Below are 19148 nucleotides of genomic sequence, written 5' to 3'. Positions count from 1 at the left end.
GTCTCCTAAATGCCAACATTCAAAGAATGCGATCATGAACATAAACATAAATTTTTAAATTAAGTTAGATATGTCTCATCAACATTTTGTACGAAAGGTTTCCATGCATTGTGAAATCGAACAATGATGGGAATTCATCACGAGTCTGTTCTTGCAAGTAGAAACCGACTGCTTTTGAAAAATATGATACCAATTTGTTACAATCAAAATTATATAAATTCAGAAACTAAGTAACTAAGCGTTAGTCTGGACAGGGCAGGGCAAGCTCTTTACCAAACGTTCTGCTGATTTTGCTAGTGCTGACGGTATCTTTTTAAGGTGCTCGAGCACCTTGTCGTATGTCCCGATACAATATTTCTGATTCTTTAAAGTTACATCATTCCATCATGAAGTTGTAGCCATATCACGAGGTTTATACGGTCTGATGTAGGCGTCAGGCTCAGGGTACACTGAAACACAGAGGGTACATCAGACCGTATACCCCGGGGGGTACACTGCAACACAGAGGGTACATCAGACCGTATACCCCGGGGGGTACACTGCAACACAGAGGGTACATCAGACCGTATACCCCGAGGGGTACACTGCAACACAGAGGGTACATCAGACCGTATACCCCGAGGGGTACACTGCAACACAGAGGGTACATCAGACCGTATACCCCGAGGGGGTACACTGCAACACAGAGGGTACATCAGACCGTATACCCCGAGGGGTACACTGCAACACAGAGGGTACATCAGACCGTATACCCCGGGGGTACACTGCAACACAGAGGGTACATCAGACCGTATACCCCGAGGGGTACACTGCAACACAGAGGGTACATCAGACCGTATACCCCGAGGGGTACACTGCAACACAGAGGGTACATCAGACCGTATACCCCGAGGGGTACACTGCAACACAGACCGGGTACATCACCCCACAGGGGACCGTACATCAGACCGTATACCCCGAGGGGTACACTGCAACACAGAGGGTACATCAGACCGTGCCCCGAACACTGCAACACAGGGGGTACATCAGACCGTATACCCCGAGGGGTACACTGCAACACAGAGGGTACATCAGACCGTATACCACTGCAACACAGAGGGTACATCAGAGGGTACATCAGACCGTATACCCCGGGGGGGGTACACTGCAACACAGAGGGTACATCAGACCAACACTGAGAGGGTATAACACTGAGGGATAAGGCTGCATCAGACCGTATACCCAGAGGGGTTAATTAGGCAATTCAAATGCACAACACAGAGGGTACATTAACAATAACAGTTCGCAATCAAGACCATAACGTGTAAGGTAAGGTAAGGTTTCATGTCGTACCTCGTGATTGGAGAATTACTGTAAACTACCCATCGGTGATTCACTGTTCACTAATACTTTACGAGTCTTAATTTGGATTCTGTTATTCCCATTTATTATGTTCTGTGTTCCCTTGATCCTTGATATCCTTTGATTAATTACCAAGCAGTGATAGCATCCATTCTTTCTTGAAATAATCGCAATTCTCAATAATGGTTTTGTTATACGGGTCTTTGTTAGAAGATGCATTTTAAACCTTATAACACTATTATAACTTCTTATCCCATAGGGCAGTGGGGTAGCCTAGTGGTCAAAGCGTTGGCTCGTCACGCCGAAGACCCGGGTTCGAATCCCCACATGGGTACAAGGTGTGAAGCCCATTTCTGGTGTCCCCCGCCGTGATGTTGCTGGAATATTGTCCCCCGCCGTGATGTTGCTGGAATATTGCTAAAAGCGGCGTAAAACCAAACTCAGTAAGTCAGTCTTATCCCGTAACAAACCGGGTAACAAAAATTAACAAATGTTAAATTTTCGATTAAACTTTCTCCGTAAAATATAGATTCTAGTGCCTTTTTAGGTTGAGTCCCATTTGGGTCACAGTGATGAGAGTGAGTGAGTGAGTTTAGTTTTACGCCGCACTCAGCAATATTACTGGTGTCCCCCGCCGTGATATTGCTGGAATATTGCTAAAAGCGGCGTAAAACTAAACTCACTCACTATTATTAATAAGCCTGTGGGACTTATGGGTAAATTTGATTTGATGAGTCGTTCTAATTTTATCAGTGCATTGCATTAGTCAGCCATTGTGAGTTGTTGGTTGTTATTTTAACGCCGCATTCAGCTATATCCGGCTATATGGCGGCGGTCTGTAAATTATCGAGTATAGACCAGACAATTCAGTTATCAGCAGCATGAACATCGATCTACGCAATTGGGAACCGATGACTTGTGTCAACCAAGTCAGCGAGCCTGATCCCGTTAGTCGCCTCTTACGACAAGCATGGGTTACTGAAGATGAATATTCACGGGTCACCAGATAGGTAGACTTACCTGGTCAATCAATATTCTCTTAATCATCCACGTGATCTATCCACACCAAACAGCAGGATGCCGACGACATCGTCGTATACATCTGCAACATTGCATGTTTACAACAGTTCATGCTTTCACCAAGTCATTAGCTCTGAATTCATGCCGTTGTTGGAACAGTCAACACATACCTTCTAATCAAAATAACAATCCCATTTGTTATGCAAATTTAACGGTATCTCGTACTTTGTGAGTCTATAGTCGCCACATCAAGTCATTAAACCGCTTCGCAAATGTGATAGACTTGTGATCAATTGATCAGAATGTTTGGGAGCTGTAACCTAGTTATACAGTATTGAAAACATGCAACGGAAGAACGGTATTTAGATTCATTAGTGCATGTAAAGATGGCGTGAATATGCATTGGCAATGTAATTACTTGATTCATTTTCCCATTTCATTTTATGTTGTCAGGTTTAGAAGTACAAGCCTGTCACCTGTAACCATCCAGCTATAAAATTGAACCACAGGAATGTCCTAGAATGCACGGTCTCTGATGGACGCCCGCCAAACGCTTTAGTTTTTAAAAAAAAGGTGACCTGGCGTCAAGAAGCTGCAGAAACTACAACAACGGATATAATTCAAGTGTAAAACTAATTCGTAATTAGTGTCTTGGACTAACTACAGTAAATGGTTTGAAATCTTGATGAAAACCGGATGATTGAAACACGGTCATATCTTCCGATGTGTTGGTAGAAGAAGGTTCATAACGCAGAACATGGTACAGAGTAAAAGACAGTGCTAACTGGCTTGCTGGCAAGTGATGGAACGTTCCAAGGACATGCAACAGGTTTATGCCGTTATATGTGTTAACATGACCCGTGTTTGAATTTCAGTCAAACTCAACTTTACCGATACTCGTGTGAAATTCAGGATTAGACATGTGGCTCGGGGATTGTATTGTGAGATGTTGTGGAGCCTTGAATGGCATCCCAGCTCGGATCCTTTGCATTCTGCTTCTACTCACACAAGGAGGTATTCTGGATTATTTCCTGGCCAAACATCAGACCCAAGCCAGCTGGGCATGGATAGCATTCGACCTTGTCAACGTCGGCCTCTTCATCGCCTCCTTCATCATATCACGAAGACACCTTGCACTACAGAAAGCTGGGGACGAGCAAACTAAAGCGGTCACAATTGGTTGGTTGGCATGGCTTGTTTACTCGGTAAGCCTAGTAGCAAGGATGGCCATAGCTTTCAACAAATTCTCCTTTAGGTTAAGTGAAAACGGATTCTTCGGCCCAAATACATTACAGACGTCGCTAGCCTTGGCGTCATGTGTCTTCATTTTGTTGTTGACGTCTCACCATGACGCGCCTCCTGCAAGCGAACGCAGGCGATACATTGATGAGCTTACTGGAACCGTTGTCTTCGACGTCTTGGACACTGTGGATGTCTTAGAGGTGATGTTCGACAAGACATCTAGGGACATGTTCCTGCCAGGACTTCAGCAAACTGTTTTAGCGGTGGCAGGTCTCAATCTCATTATTCCAACAGTGCCCCTGATCACGCTCAGCTTGACCAACTTTGGATACAAAAAGATGCCGAAACGTCTTGTAGCGCTACACAAGTTACTTGTGGTGCTGGTGGTGAATGTTCCCAATCTGCTTGTTCGGTTAGTTCTCTGGCATGGCTTTAGTGTTGGAATCTCTCCCTTTATGCTCAAAAACCTCATCAGCATCTGTATCGTCATGTACGAGTTTTACGAGCACAAGAAGATGAAATATGACGAACATGCAGAGACGAGTGAAATGGGAAGCAAATGTTTGCGGGACACTGTCAATCCTGCTGATGTAAATGGACAAAGTGGAATAACAGAGTTCTCGATGCAAGAACGTATTTGATTCTAATATGGCACAACACATTACTATTTGAAATCGCCGTGAAGAATCCGATTCAATATCAGTTCCATAATGCTTGTCCTGTTGCTTTGCCTTTGTGTTAAAGGATTACTGAACACTGAAGAAAGTGTGAAGCTGGCTGTGAATAGGCTCTCAGGATTTCACCTGTCGCAATATTTTTTGTAGAAAATATTCGCTAGTGTATATCTACAGGAAGGATCTGTTTTCGAGGTCTGTTTTCTTGGCACTCTTTATTGTCTCATTTTAAGCCTGTCACTGTCACGGGCCAAATTTTGGAAAGCGTGTTCCAGAGTCTTTGAGAGATAACACTATGTGAATGTAATGCTCAATTATACCGTGTGATATGTCTTCAAAAGTCCTACATACATCTTGCTTCGACCACACCCCCGTTTTGTGCGAATATATCTTCAGCCATTTGTGTCAAGATCGTTTAGTTGAGGATCAAAATGGGGTTTCAATTGACTTGCAGAAATAACAATAAAGAATTGGTAGGTGTCCTGAGTGGTGCTCGATAGGATAATCATCCATGATTATGTTTACATTAAGTTTAAATCGATTGTATTCGATGGTAGCGTAGCGATCGGCAAAGCAGTCGGGTAGGGTGCACCGAAGTGTCCGGCCTTGTCATAATGTATTATACTGAGAAGCATTTCGAGTCGGGGGTCATCTCAAATTTTTGTATATAATTTATAAAACCTTTAATCCTCGCAAAGACACGAGGGCCTGTGATGGGATGTGAGAGGTGTCATTTGAGACCATCTTTCACATCCCATTCAACAGATTTTATTATGTATACTGACTGACTGAGTGAGTTTGGTTTTACGCCGCTTTTAGCAATATTCCAGCAACATCACGGCGGGGGACACCAGAAATGGGCTTCACACATTGTACCCATGTGGGGATTCGAACCCGGGTCTTCGGCGTGACGAGCCAACGCTTTGACCACTAGGCTACCCCACCGCCCCTTATTATGTATAATGTTCAATATATATTATATCTATATTTGATAAATATGTCACAAACAAGTTTTTCTTGAGAAAGTATCCTGTAACATGAACAAAATTATTTCCTTTTGTGTATTTGTCCAGAAACTGTGTGTTTACATCGTTTATATGGATACAAGTACATACATCGAAACCCTATGGGTAGGGAACGATGTGTCGCGGCATTTTGTAAACATATATAGTTATGTTTCTACCTATTACAGTCGCAGTAGCATATCTATAGTATTATGAAAAGCACAGTGAAAGGTTTTACCAGTGTGCCCTGAATTAGGAATAATAGAGAGCGTTTGTTTAGAAACATGAGAAAAGTTTGTTTATGATGCACATTAATTTGTGGCAGTGATCACGGGCCTCTTGCAGTGCATCGATTATCGTCCAATTGTACAAGTATTCAGTCAATCGATTGTTTTATGATGTAACATCTTACCTCGTTTTTTCAATGACTATGATGACGTAATTTCGCATTGTTCACAGTAATATGACAGGTAATATACATATCCCAGTTATGGGAAAGCTTCCGTTTACCTGAGACGTTTCCTGACGTAGACCTTCCGTTTACCTGAGACGTTTCCTGACGTAGACCTTCCATTTACCTGAGACGTTTCCTGACGTAGACCTTCTATTTACCTGAGACGTTTCCTGACGTAGACCTTCCATTTACCTGAGACGTTTCCTGACGTAGACCTTCTATTTAGCTGAGACGTTTACTGACGTAGACCTTCTATTTAGCTGAGGCGATTCCTGACGTTGACCTTCTATTTAGCTGAGAGATTTCCTGACGTAGACCTTCCATTTAGCTAAGACGTTTCCTGACGTAGACCTTCCGTTTACCTGAGACGTTTCCTGACGTAGACCTTCCATTTACCTGAGACGTTTCCTGACGTAGACCTTCTATTTAGCTGAGACGATTCCTGACGTAGACCTTCCATTTAGCTAAGACGTTTCCTGACGTAGACCTTCCGTTTACCTGAGACGTTTCCTGACGTAGACCTTCCATTTACCTGAGACGTTTCCTGACGTAGACTTCTTCCCTGACGTAGACCTTCCAGTTACCTGAGACGTTTACTGACGTAGACCTTCTATTTAGCTGAGACGATTCCTGACGTTGACCTTCTATTTAGCTGAGAGGTTTCCTGATGTAGACCTTCCATTGAGCTGAGACGTTTCCTGATGTAGACCTTCCATTTAGCTAACACGTTTCCTGAGACGTACAGGATACTGAAATGGGAATGTTTTTGACTGTTTTTACAGTACTAGCTGTATCTTGATGGACAATAATTCTGAAATCAGGGCATGGCGTGTATTAAGTCAGTATTATCTTCCACCTAGACTTCCGTGTTGCATGTATGCCAATTATAGCTGCCCTGGTTCACACGAAATGCTGGGAACCGGACCAGATGTTTTTGTTGTGTTTTTTTTTTGTCGTTTTGTGGGTTTGTTTTGGTTTAAGAAGTCTAGCACCACAAGAGCAGCCCAACATGGCGGAAACAATGACCCAATTCATTCTGCATTTCATTTACAGATGTGGTATGAAAGGATCCATTATTTTAGAGTGGAAAATATAGGGGCGAACCAACATTTACACTTTCTAAAACGTTTACATTACGATACAAATTGTATCAATTGTATCGATTTAAGAGCAATGAAAAGCGTTTTCACATTCTGAACTACAATCGCATGAATGGATGTCACGTAAACTAACCGAAGCATTATCTGATTTTAGCATAAAATCGATATGATTTTAACACGAAAAAGGTCTGATCTGCACGTAAAACGATTGATTTTAGCGAGGTAGATCCTGAAGCCTAGTATGAAGAATACTTACTTTTTCCGTCACCTTTTGTTGGCCTACATCATGAATCATGCTTACTTCCATATTTTTATTCACAAGGAAATAGATTTAGCTTCCCCAATCTATTTGTATGTTGAAAGAGATGTAGACTGAGGCTATAAATAAAATACGGGTTGTAGTATGGATTGTCTTTATTGTCTTTATGTGACTGCATGTGACGCCTGACTCAGCACACACACACGCGCGCGCACACACACAGACAGACAGACAGACAGATACTTACATTCAAACATAAAGGCACACACTTTTCTTTGTGTCTGTGTGTGTGTGTGTGTGTGTGTGTGTGTGTGTGTGTGTGTGTGTGTGTGTGTGTGTGTGTGTGTGTTTAACGCCTCACTTAGCAATATTCCAGCTATGTCCGGCGGTCTGTAAATAGTTTGGACCAGACAACCCAGTGATCAACATCATGAGCATGACATGTGTCAGCCAATGTAGTTGGTTGACCATCCAGTGCTGTTAGTCGCCTGGGTTGCTGGAGACCAATTCTAACCCAGATCTTCAACGGGACACACTTTCGTGTTCTTCGTGTTAATTAAGTGAAGAGTAGATAGAATGGAGCAGCGTTACACATCCTCACGGCAAGGTTCCTGCAGTCAGACAGGTCACACAATGTCATCATTGCAACCATCTGTTTTATCACCTTTGGGTGGTGGGCTGGTCGTGTGGTTTGATCCAGGTACAATGTGTGAAACATATTTGTGGTTTCCACCGCCGGGATATTGCTAGGATATTGCTAAAAGCGTACTCACTCACCTGTTAGTCATTATCAAGGAGAACCCTGGATTCGAACCCACTTTTAATACTGAGTTTCATCCCGCAAAGCGAGATGCTGTAGACCGCATGGCGATTGTACACTGGGATATGTTACTGATGTTTATATCACAATACGTCAATATAACTGTTCCTCCACGTACATGAATTATCACGTGAAAAATCCCATTTATAGCTTGTCAAGGGAAGGAGACCATTTGTCCAAGCTTACATAACTATACCTATTAAAAGGGTAATATCATTATTGTTTAAATCCAAAATGATAAACAACATATGACAATCAGACTATTATTGACGTCACAGACGTTATATGTACAGACGGTGTATCCTAAGTATTTAGGTGCACCCCGGGATTTTGAACAATGTTTTAGTGTGGGAGAATTCATTCAGTTGTATTTAATATGGGAAATATGAAGTTAGTCTTTTTTATCGCAACGGCAAATACTAATTCAGAACGGAGGTTGATATTTCCCATGTTGAAATACACTCTTGACGAAATCTACTTTTCACATTAATGTTTCATTTTTAAGAATGAAATGCATCAAAATCAACATAAGAAACTTTCCGAAATCTTCGGTATATATCGTATGATTGCCGTGTGAACCAAAATATACAACCTGTTAACTCCTTTCTGACATATTCATTCGTGAGAGGGAACGGTTCCTCGGAGTATTTATAAACAACACTTGGAAACGGTTTTGCAGAATAACTGAAATATTAACGGTTACAACAACAGTTCTGTCTCGTTTGATTTATCTTTGGTATAATTTAGTTGATATTTACCTTTCGAATCAAACAGTTGTCTCACATAAAACAAAAATCTCACTTCCGGTTATCTAATTTGCATACTTGTGTCATTGAGGTATGACAAACATGTTTTGATGCTGCAACCTGAAGTCACGTATAAATGCTTAAGTAAAATGATAGACCAGAATAGCAGTCCTCAATAATGCTGAATGTATCGAATCCCTGCTGCTACCACCACTAGGACATCACTAGGACATTGAAACTGCATGTCCCATATAACCAAGACGTGGTGGATACAGTGAGTGGGTATGATTTTAAGCCGCTTTTAGCAGTATTTCAACAATATCAAGGCGTGGAAAACTCACCGCCGTGACATTGCTAGAGTATTGGTAAAAGCGGCATAAAACTAAACTCACTCACTCTGGCGCTGTACAAATGGTTCTCCGTTCCTTTTGGTTCTCCTGGAAGGTAGACGAAAATATTCTGTACTACTTATGTAGGGGATGAATTAAATTGGGAACCTAATAGTATGATTGTATAGGGATTATTCATTCACAACGCGTTAGGAATTACGTGCAAACACGCCATTATCGTGCAGGCGAAAGTCTCCCCTTTACAGCCAGACACCAATCACTTGCAACTTATGTAAAGATCGGCAGTATGTATGAGTAAATACACAATATGGCATTTAAGAAAGTGGTTCTCCTGGAAGGTAGACGTAATTACTCTATAGTATTACATATTTAGGAGATGTTCAGTTTTATAATAATATAAATTGGGAACCTAATTCTATGGATTTAGAAAATGATTATTCATTCACAACGTGTTCACATCTATTCTCACGAAATGTGCACCTATTGATAACTGGAACTGCTGAAACATGGAAGTCAGATGTCAAGGGTTAAAACGAACATCGCCAGTCTTGATTGGGTCCCCAAATTCCACTTTGTAATCTACGTGACACCATCAGTATAACATCTGCAGAACAGAAATCCCAATTATACCTTGAAGCAAATTGTGACATGGTCCTTTTGACAACAGATACTAAGGCCTTGTTTAGAACTAGTTGTAGTAAGTAAGTAATTTAAATGTCTTGCAATATCTACCAAAATAATACCACAATAACAAAGCCGCTACAGATCATAACTTTGTAATGAAAGTGACTGTCATTGTAATCTACGTTACTGAATTGTAATCTACGTTACTGAAATCAGCGTAATCTAATATGCATAAATTGATCATCAAACTTACCATACATACGTCTTTTTAATTAGGAGATAAACGTCCGAGTTTGGAAATTAGATGAATGTTACGCCGAATTGATAGTCTCTAAATTTCATTTGAAGCCGAACGCGAACAATACGTTTATCTCTATTCTACCATAACCGATTTAATATCGAACTTCCTCGTCCTGCGGAAGACACAGCGTAATCCGGCATGGGACGAGAGGCGAATTGAACTCGTCTGTGAAGGGAGTGGTAGGTGCCGTTCGTATTTTTGTTAACATTGCAACATAAAAAATATTCTGTCCAAAGAAAACAAACTACTGTTTATTCAATGCAATAATATAACACCTAAGAGCTTGGTTTTTATAATTATAACTCCACACGACCGAAACCAGCCTATTGTTTTGTGTGCCGCGTTACTGTACCCCCCTGGCCTCACTATAATGGAATCGTCTGACTTACTTATTTTCTTGGAAGTACACAGTTCCGCAACAGTTTGAAATGGCGGACGAGCAAGTGTTTACATTTTGCGAAAGGTTGAAATTCGAAGTGACAGTGAAAAATACTTGACTGACTGTCGAACCCAACTCTGCAGAATCGAAGAATACATCCTTTTCAGATTGACCTATGACCTGTAACTCATCAAAGATTGTTGATGTTTATGGCCGGCGAGTGTCGATCATGATTTCACGTACCTGCCTCCACCCCGGGCATGCGACAAAAGAGTGACAGTGCTGCTGCTTAGTGAACATGCGACTAACTTGGGATTCCTTGGAACATTGTTCTCATCATTTGGGACTGGATTGTGGCCAAGCTTTCAAAGTGTACGAACATAGCAGTGACAGCTTTGCGGGGAAGGTGGCAGAGGGCGGAATTCTCGAGGTTCAATTTTTGACATTTTGAACGATGCAACGGGACATGGAGTATGAGTGGCCTAAATATGTGTTTCGCCTGACCGTTATCTTGCGAATTTCTCATTCTAAACGGAAACAAATATACCATTTACCAGGTAGGTAAATGTTTACGAACGTTTTGCCGCACAAATAGGGATAGATTAGGATGTATTTTTAATTTGTTACAAGGTTTTCTGATTTAAATGTTAGATTTTGTTTGTTTATGTTTGGGGCTGTGTATTGTAATTGAGTTTATATTTTTATAATAGAGGGTAATAATTATGATAGTGAGGTTCCCTAATAATTGTGGAGTAGAAATCGTATAATTGTATTTTTCAAGTTTTAATAAATGTTTCATCAGCATTTCCATCACTTCGATCTGTTGTGTTGATATTAGTCATGTTGGTGGCCAAGCTGAAGTAGTGCGGCAGTGTTGTATACGTGCGCAGTGAAGCGCCGTGAAATCAGACGCATTTTCAATCCAAATCGATACCGTCTGATTATATTGATTGACCAATCAAATTCGAGCATCCATGGTAGAATTAAGTGTTAGTAGAAATATATTCCACATAATTATAGTGTGATAAACAACAACACTTGGCCAGTATACAACTTGAATACAAATATTGAAATCTACGTTACAGTAACACTACCATATAGAAATTTAGAAAAATTACTGGTGAAATGTTGCTATACTATTTTACACCACTAGGGTGTGTTATGTCCATTGTTCTGGCAGGTTGATTTTCTGCGTATCAACCTTCTATCTGCACGCCTGCAGAGGTTGATATGTGGATAACAACTGGGTATGTTATTTGGCAGCTGGACTGTCTAACCTGGGGAAGTAGATAAGTCAGACTCAGGGTCGGCTTCGCCTCTGTCATTGACTTATCTCCCCTTTCACGGAAAAATTATCGAGATTGATAAGACATCGGTAATTTTTCATCGGTATTTGAAAATTTTCTGCGTACAACTTCTATCTGCACGTGCAAGGTTGATATGTGGATAACAACTGGGTATGGGCAGCTGAATACGGGGTCGATACCGTCCAGGTGCCAATCTAAAATAAAATTACATGAACAAGATTGTTTTAAAATACATTTATTTTAATTTATTTAATTGTGAAATGTACAACGCAGTTTTCGATGAGAATCTGGTGCCTGGTTTGTGCTGCCGCCAGCGTAACGATGGAGCTAGAGGTTGCAGCGATGGTCTTGGTGTGTCCCTGGCCTGGCCTTGATACGGTCTCTGTTGACTCTCCAATCACTCCCAGTTGCTCGTCATTCAGTATGGCGTTTACTGTGGCTTTCTGGTCCTCACTGGTTCTGGTGTAACTGCGCACACCTGTTTGAAAGGAAATTGCATCAAATTAGTATATGTAACGTATGTAGTAAGTCTCAACATTACGACTTTAGTTTTAAACAAACGAACATGCTCCGCTTAAATGATTGTTTTACTCAAAAGTAAATACACACCTGTGACGCTCCTGTGTCCAGTTCGTTCCATTATCAATGGTTCGCTAACCCCAGCCTGGTACAGTCGGGTTGCCGTGGTAACCCTAAGTGAGTGGTTCGTCTTGTAGCTCTTTACACCAGCCTTGTGTCACATTTCAGGGACAATCTTCTGTAGCGTGTTGTGACCCAGTGGTTGTCGGCTGTACCTGAAACATGGGAGAATTTGTAATTTATAGACTCTGGCCAATCCAATACTGAACATTGGGTGTATTGCATGTTTTTAATAGATACTTTTTATTTTATGTTTATTTCTAACAATAAATCTGCTATTCATTGACATGAAAGTGCTTTTAAATCAGACGGCTGTAATATAATGTTACGTCTCCATGTAAACAAGAGCTTGTACACAAATGTAGGTTCATGTATAGGATGAAGTGTATACACTAGTTTGAACGAATGGTCTGGTTTGAATGAAATATTTTTCATTTCGCTGATCAAAAATATTTATTTTAACAATATCTTGATGAATATTTGGATATGAATGCATCTCTGACATTGTCACATTAAAACCCGAAGTTGTAAACTCACGAAACACTTACCAACACTTATCTGTCGGAGACTGAAGAGCTTGAAGATACAAAGCGTCATCATGGCCGTCTGGAGGACACAGTGATAAGTACTTCTTAAACAGACGAACATGACATCGGGCAGGATTACTACCTGTGTAATGTTCGATCTCTTTAGGGGTAACTCTTCTATGCTTCAGGCCCCCTTGCACAGTTTTAGAGTAATCTTCCCGGTAACACAAGTACTCGTGTCCTTCAGGACTCGTCTTCAGGGATATTTGTGAGTTTTTGTGCTTTAGCTTTCTTTGTTCGTGGCCACTACGAAGTCCAAAATGTTTGCCATTCAGGTAAAGCAAGGTGTTCACCAGTACTCGCGGGTTCCGGTCTCCAAGTTGACCACTCCTCCATAGCAGCTCCTCCTCGTCAGCACTGATAGCTTCAGCTTTCTTAACGCTTTGTCCCAACCCCTTACGTGTCAGTCTTTTCATCTCTCCGTCAAGAACCTGGCGGAATTCTTCGAACACATCAGACTGGAGAAATTCAACATTTCGTTTAGAAACAGTCTTTATGTATGATTGTATACCCATAACTATTTGAAAGAGTGAATTTGGGGGGTATTCACAGCCATCTTTTTTTCTAACTTCCAGAACAAACTTTGACATGAAATAAGCTAGCTCGTCAAGTCCCATATCTTCCAAAACAGTAACCGGTTTTCGTCCTCCCCCCCTCCGATTATTTACGGCGATAGCCCAGGCAGTAAACGTGTTGTACGCCCATTTATCCCGTCGCTGGGTGTTAGTAGGCACAGAATCCAACGCACGTTTCTCAATGTCACCATCATTAGCTTCATAAAAACGTTCTGCAGTTTTACCTTCTTGAACTTCTTTTTCAATAATTTGAGAGGCTTCAAACAATTCAAAATAGCTATCATTATAAATAAGGCTTGCCTCCGCTTCTTGTGACGCCCGACAAAGCTCGTCGTCTGCTGAATTCATGTTGCACAATGATTTCTCTTCCCAAAACCAAGTGTACGCGTAACCTTGGCGGTCAGGAAACGCCCGTGCAACAAGCGATGGACGAGTCCATTCGGCGCCCACGTGGTGTAAGTAGGTTAGCACCCCCCCTCTGCGGGTGATATGGATTCAACGCTCTCGCCTGACGGCTCGAGCGTTGAAATCCATATCACCCTTGAGGAGGGTGCTAACGTATACACACAGTCAAAACAAAAGATACTGTAATAGGCGCCTCCGCTGAGGGAGGTCACCCAGTGACAGTAAGGTTCATATATCAAGGTTCGATGTTGTTATTTAACGCTCTCCGTTGTTGACTTTGCGTTGTGTATTTTTAATTAGATGTTAATCTGGTACCTGGAGAGCGGAACCTTTCATGGACCTTATTTCAGGTTCTATGGTTGTTCAAGTCATTGTAAAAGATTCTTCACAAAATAAGAACAAAGTTCAGATTTCACCAAATAAATACAGTTTATTAATTAATAAAAACAAACTAAGCCAAACTTAACAAAATAAATAGAAGCCAGCATGACACACACTCACAACTAGCAGTCTATAAGACCCAAAGAAAAAGAAAGTCCTAACTAATTAATTCCTACATACAAAGCCTACTCTAATCCTATCGTTTCCCCCAACCCACTAAATGTTCTCCTACTCTACATGCAAAATAATACTATATAAAACCTAGGGAAAGGAGGAAGACCTCCCGACTTACTGTTCGGTCAGGATGTCCTGAAGCAAGCGACTTCTCTGAGCATTACAGGCCCTTAAATACCCCGCGCGCTAACCTTTGACCCGGGAGAAGTAGCCTAACTCCCATTGGCCCGCAATGGAGTCAGCCGACCAATCACGACAGCTCTACCATACCGCACTCGGAATGCAAACAGAATACACACCGGGCCACGGCAATCCGAGCACGGCATGGCAGCGCATGCCGTGACTGTCAACTGTCCGGGAAAGGAATAATTCCAACGGAATTTTACAGCCAAACGAAGGTAAAAAGCGGAATTTTATTAACTACAAGCAACCTCTGGAGAAATCACTTACTCCCGGAAACTGCTACCTAAAACTTCTCACTAAATATATATATATTACAACCCCCAATAATGTGAAAAGAAAATAACTTCTATTCCCAACAAAACCCCATTTTCCTACAATACAAAAGTGATTAACAGTTTCTTCGTTTCATTCATTATTCAAAGTACAGACAGTCCAGCATTCTCTTCCAACAAAGGTTAGGGGCGGTGGGGTAGCCTAGTGGTTAAAGCGTTGGCTCGTCACGTCGAAGACCCGGGTTCGATTCCCCACATGGGCACAATGTGTTAAGCCCATTTCTGGTGTCCCCCGCCGTGATATTGCTGGAATATTGCTAAAAGCAGCGTAAAACTAAACTCAGTCAGTCAGTCAGTCCAACAGAGGTTACTCCTGTCATATCTTCCTACGTAACCTCTGTTCTAATACGGCCCTTTCATGGTGTGAGCGTTCAAGACTCGCGATTGGAGGCAATCAGATTTAGTTGTGCAATCAGCGACGTTGTTTCAAAAGTGATCATTCGCAAGGCCTCGGTAATTTCCGTATGCTTCGAGAAAACTAAACCTCTTCCCCTGCGCGATGCGCAAACGTGTTTTCTAGACAGAACTCAGTCATGTTATGGCGGATCAGTGGCGTCTCCATCGCCCACGTTGACAACGGGACAAGCTAGCCATTAAACGTCTTGTGTGTAACATCAACACAAGTCCCCGGTAGATGGGGCCCCACATTTGCTTGTGTTATTCAAATTGAATCTAAGTCGATGTAACACGTGTTCTGATTGGATAGGAAGAAGGGGAGATAATTCGTGTTGCGATCTTTTGCCGCTAGGGGATTTTACGATTGGCCGTATTAGAACAGAGGTTCGTAGGAAGATATGGCAAGTAACCTCTGTGGGAAAAGAATGACAGTACAGAAAAACAGTGAGAATCCATCCAAACTGTAATGACGTTACGTGTTTAGTTTGATGTAGAATATCAACAATGATACCGTAGATAAGCCAGTTGTAAGCAAATAATCATTTATTGTTCAGAAGAATTCATCTCATAACTTTAAATCCATAAAAAAGTCTCTTACCTGAGTAGACCTGGTAGCGTGTGATGAACTGTAAAATGTCACTGGACAATCGTTCACGTTTCAATCACACCACTGAACAAAGCGTCTGTCATGCCATATGCTTTTGGCTCTTGGATGACTGCGCCAATATTACTTCTTGAACCAGTGGATGGTCAGTGCCAAAGGTACATAACTTTTGTGTGCACATCGCGAACACAGTTATGCTCCTTTGGAAATGAGGTCATGTAGATTACATAACGTGGATTACACAGACGTCCTTTAGCACCCACCAAACGTTTAAAGTGTAAAGGAAGCGCATCACCTTCACTTGGTTATTACTACTGAATAGGTCCATTTAGTGGCTGTGAGATTGATATTGTATTGTCCCTATATAAGACTGTAAATAAGGCATACTATGTAATAAATACATACAATTTTTAAAATAATTAGGTCATTTGCATGTGGGAACGTGGATTACACTTTTATGGAGACTTCATATTAAACACACATTCTAACCATTACACCATATAAAGAAATGTTCTGGGTATGGGCGAAAGGAACAATACCTTATGTCGAAATGTAATCTGTTTTGTTCATACTAGATGAATATTTACAGTGAAATATTCACTCAAATTGTTGTAGATCTAATTTGGTGATCTTGACTAACTTGTTACCCTGAGTCACACACATGAATAAAAGATCATTAACAAATTCTATGTTTCGGATAATTAATTTATGACTACGGGGGGTGATGATGATTTTTATGGAGAAGCATGTACAATGTGAATGACCCCCCACCCTTCCCATAATTTCTAAGCATAATTTTAAACATATTTTAATGTACCAAATTGATTACCCCTCCTAGCTGCCCAGAACAAAATGGGTGACCCCCTTAAAATCATCATTTCCCCACCCCCACCCCCCCCCCACCCTTTAGCCACGAATTATGAACGGTCCCTAATATGATCATGAAATGAACAGGTGAAATCAGTAAAAATGTTGTTGATGTTTTTAATGGGGAGACACGTAAAATTACAAATGGTGCACATTTCGTGAGAATAGGTGTATAAATTTCGTGGTAACACGCCAATTATGTACATTCCACATCTACAGTGAGTGTCTGTGTGTATAAGTACATTTCAGTAAAGAACAGACTGGAATTTACTCTAATCTTGTTTTAAACTCAGTTTCACGTGTGCTGTTGTTTTAACATGCGGCGCCTGTCAAGTCAGAAACGGCCACGAGCAATTAGCATGACTGAACTTCACTGCGTCGCCAGCTCTTATCTTTCCACAGTCAGTAATCGTTGCAATAGTTGCAACAGCTTTTCATTTGAATATCCCTTATTTTGTGTCATAGTATATATTGTTAAACTGAATGGCCATATATTTCATGCAGTGTATGGGCCTCTCGTTTACTCTCGTTAATTTCGCCTGTTAAGTGTATAGTAAATTAGATAACTGGGTATTAACAGACAGTGGTTAAAGTCTGACATCTGAGATTTAATGTAGAGGTCACCATTTGCATACGCTGATAATTTCACTATGTTACCTTCCGTTTTGTTTATTCGTTTTGCTTGTTTGGCCCAAAGGGGAGCTCCTCGTTATCCTTCATTTCCCGGTGATTTAATGGCGTCGCTTTGAAAATGATAACTATGATTGTCTCAACCTGCCCCAGCCTGCCATACAGCGGACTCTCTGAGCACAACATTCTCCTTGGGCTTAAGTTTCCGGCGTTTTCATAGCTCCGCTTTGGCTTTGGTAAACGGGATATCTCAAACGTATCCATCAGAGAGACAAGCAGTGAGCAGATGACATGGTATCCAATGAAATCCGATAAAATATTAGTTTATTCAAAAGAAATACAAAATAACACAAAAACAACAAGCTTCAATATCAGCTAAATTTATGTTAGCAGATTCAGAATGAAACTGTAATCAAGTGATGGTAGATTGTCAGCGGATTCCTGATGTTTATGTACGTAGTTTTAGATTACCAGTAAAATTCACATTGATGCTAAACACAACATGGCATAGCCTTAACCCACTGTTAATATCACAGATAGTGTTTCCATGCAATTTTACCAGACGTTTCCAGCACTTCAACTGAAGATATACTCAGATAAGTGAACAAAATCAAAAGAAGCAATGATAAGGTACATCGTAATATAGTATGACCAGAAATTATTGAGAATTTTAGGAATATGTTTAATTGGATTTCTAGTATAAACAATCTTGACCAGCTATCAAGTGCTTGGTTTCATTCAAGAGAGACAACTCCGTTAATCCTTTTTCTTTAGTTTCTGAAGAGTTATCCCCCTTTGTTTACTTGCTAGCAGACGACATTTTCAGTGATCCTCAGTATGGATGATTTAGAGAAGAGAAAGTTGATTTCAGAGTATTATAACAAGGACAGCAGATCAGCTAAAGTGATTTCAAGTAGAACAGGCATCCCTTTGTCCACTGTTTATCGTGTTTTGAAAAAATATTGCAAATGGATATGACACGAAGCACCAGGGAGGCGCAGGTAGGCCCAGAAAATTGACTGTCGATGACAGGAGGCGGCTTGGTATTCTCGTTTCTAAAAACAAACGAAGGAGTTTAGAAAACTTAAGGCTGGATATGATTGATAGAGGAACTGTGGCTGTCTGTAAGGAGACAATTAGAACTGAGCTGCATGCAATGGGTTGGCAGAAAAGTCGAGGAGTTCCATCACCGATCATGAAACCTGAAGAAAAGGAGCAAAGGTTGAACTGGTGCTTACAGCATAGAAATCTTAACTGGGACAGTGTGATTTTCTCAGATAAAAGTTCTGTGTGGCTGTTTCCTAATACACTGAAATTCTGCACCAAACAAACTGAAAAAACCTTTGTAGCAGCGCCCAAAGTACAGTCCGAAATTTAACGTGTGGGGTGGCATATCCCCTCTGTGTATTCGAAGGGAATATGAACAGTGGGCGATACACAGATATTCTCGAGGGACATTCACTTCCATCTGCTCACGTGTTCTATGGATATTTTTTGGATTTTCCAGCAGGACAACGACCCAAAACATCGTTCAAAGCATTCACAGGCCTGGTTTCGGACCCAAAATATGACATTATTAGATTGGCCAAGCTGTAGCCCTGACCTAAATCCAATAGAAAATGTTTGGGGACTTATGAAGGATAGTGTCAATAAGAAAAATCTGACAAATATTGCTGAAATGAAGGAAGAGGTGGTCAGATATTGGGACAGCATGGACCACGACTTTCTAACTTCTTTGCTCAGTAGTATGCCCC

General features: G+C 41.1%; 2 protein-coding genes across 2 annotated transcripts; one reads left to right on the top strand and one right to left on the bottom strand.

The window, feature by feature from the left end:
* The first annotated feature begins 3264 nt into the window (after nucleotides 1-3264).
* Nucleotides 3265-4244, top strand: LOC124254694 (transmembrane protein 121B-like). Its single transcript, XM_046688541.1, has one exon. The coding sequence runs from the start codon at nucleotides 3282-3284 to the stop codon at nucleotides 4242-4244; it is 963 nt and encodes a 320-aa protein (XP_046544497.1). The 5' UTR covers nucleotides 3265-3281.
* An 8113-nt stretch (nucleotides 4245-12357) lies between these two features.
* Nucleotides 12358-13770, bottom strand: LOC124254693 (zinc finger MYM-type protein 2-like). Its single transcript, XM_046688540.1, has 2 exons — nucleotides 12809-13770; nucleotides 12358-12415 (listed from the first exon to the last, which is right to left on the bottom strand). Exons 1-2 carry the CDS (start codon nucleotides 13768-13770, stop codon nucleotides 12358-12360), a joined length of 1020 nt encoding a protein of 339 aa, XP_046544496.1.
* Between the last annotated feature and the right edge of the window lie 5378 nt (nucleotides 13771-19148).

This window comes from Haliotis rubra, unplaced genomic scaffold, assembly GCF_003918875.1.
Source record: "Haliotis rubra isolate DU_JTF1 unplaced genomic scaffold, ASM391887v1 Scf58, whole genome shotgun sequence".
NCBI lineage: Eukaryota > Metazoa > Mollusca > Gastropoda > Lepetellida > Haliotidae > Haliotis > Haliotis rubra.
This window is presented reverse-complemented; position numbering and strand designations above follow the sequence as displayed.

Coding starts and splice junctions, on each gene's coding strand:
- LOC124254694 (XM_046688541.1), top strand. CDS start 3,282: ATGTGGCTCGGGGATTGTATTGTGAGATGTTGTGGAGCCTTGAATGGC.
- LOC124254693 (XM_046688540.1), bottom strand. CDS start 13,770: ATGAATTCAGCAGACGACGAGCTTTGTCGGGCGTCACAAGAAGCGGAG. Junction 12,416..12,808: donor TCTCCGACAGATAAGTGTTG/GTAAGTGTTTCG, acceptor CCCATGTTTCAG/GTACAGCCGACAACCACTGG.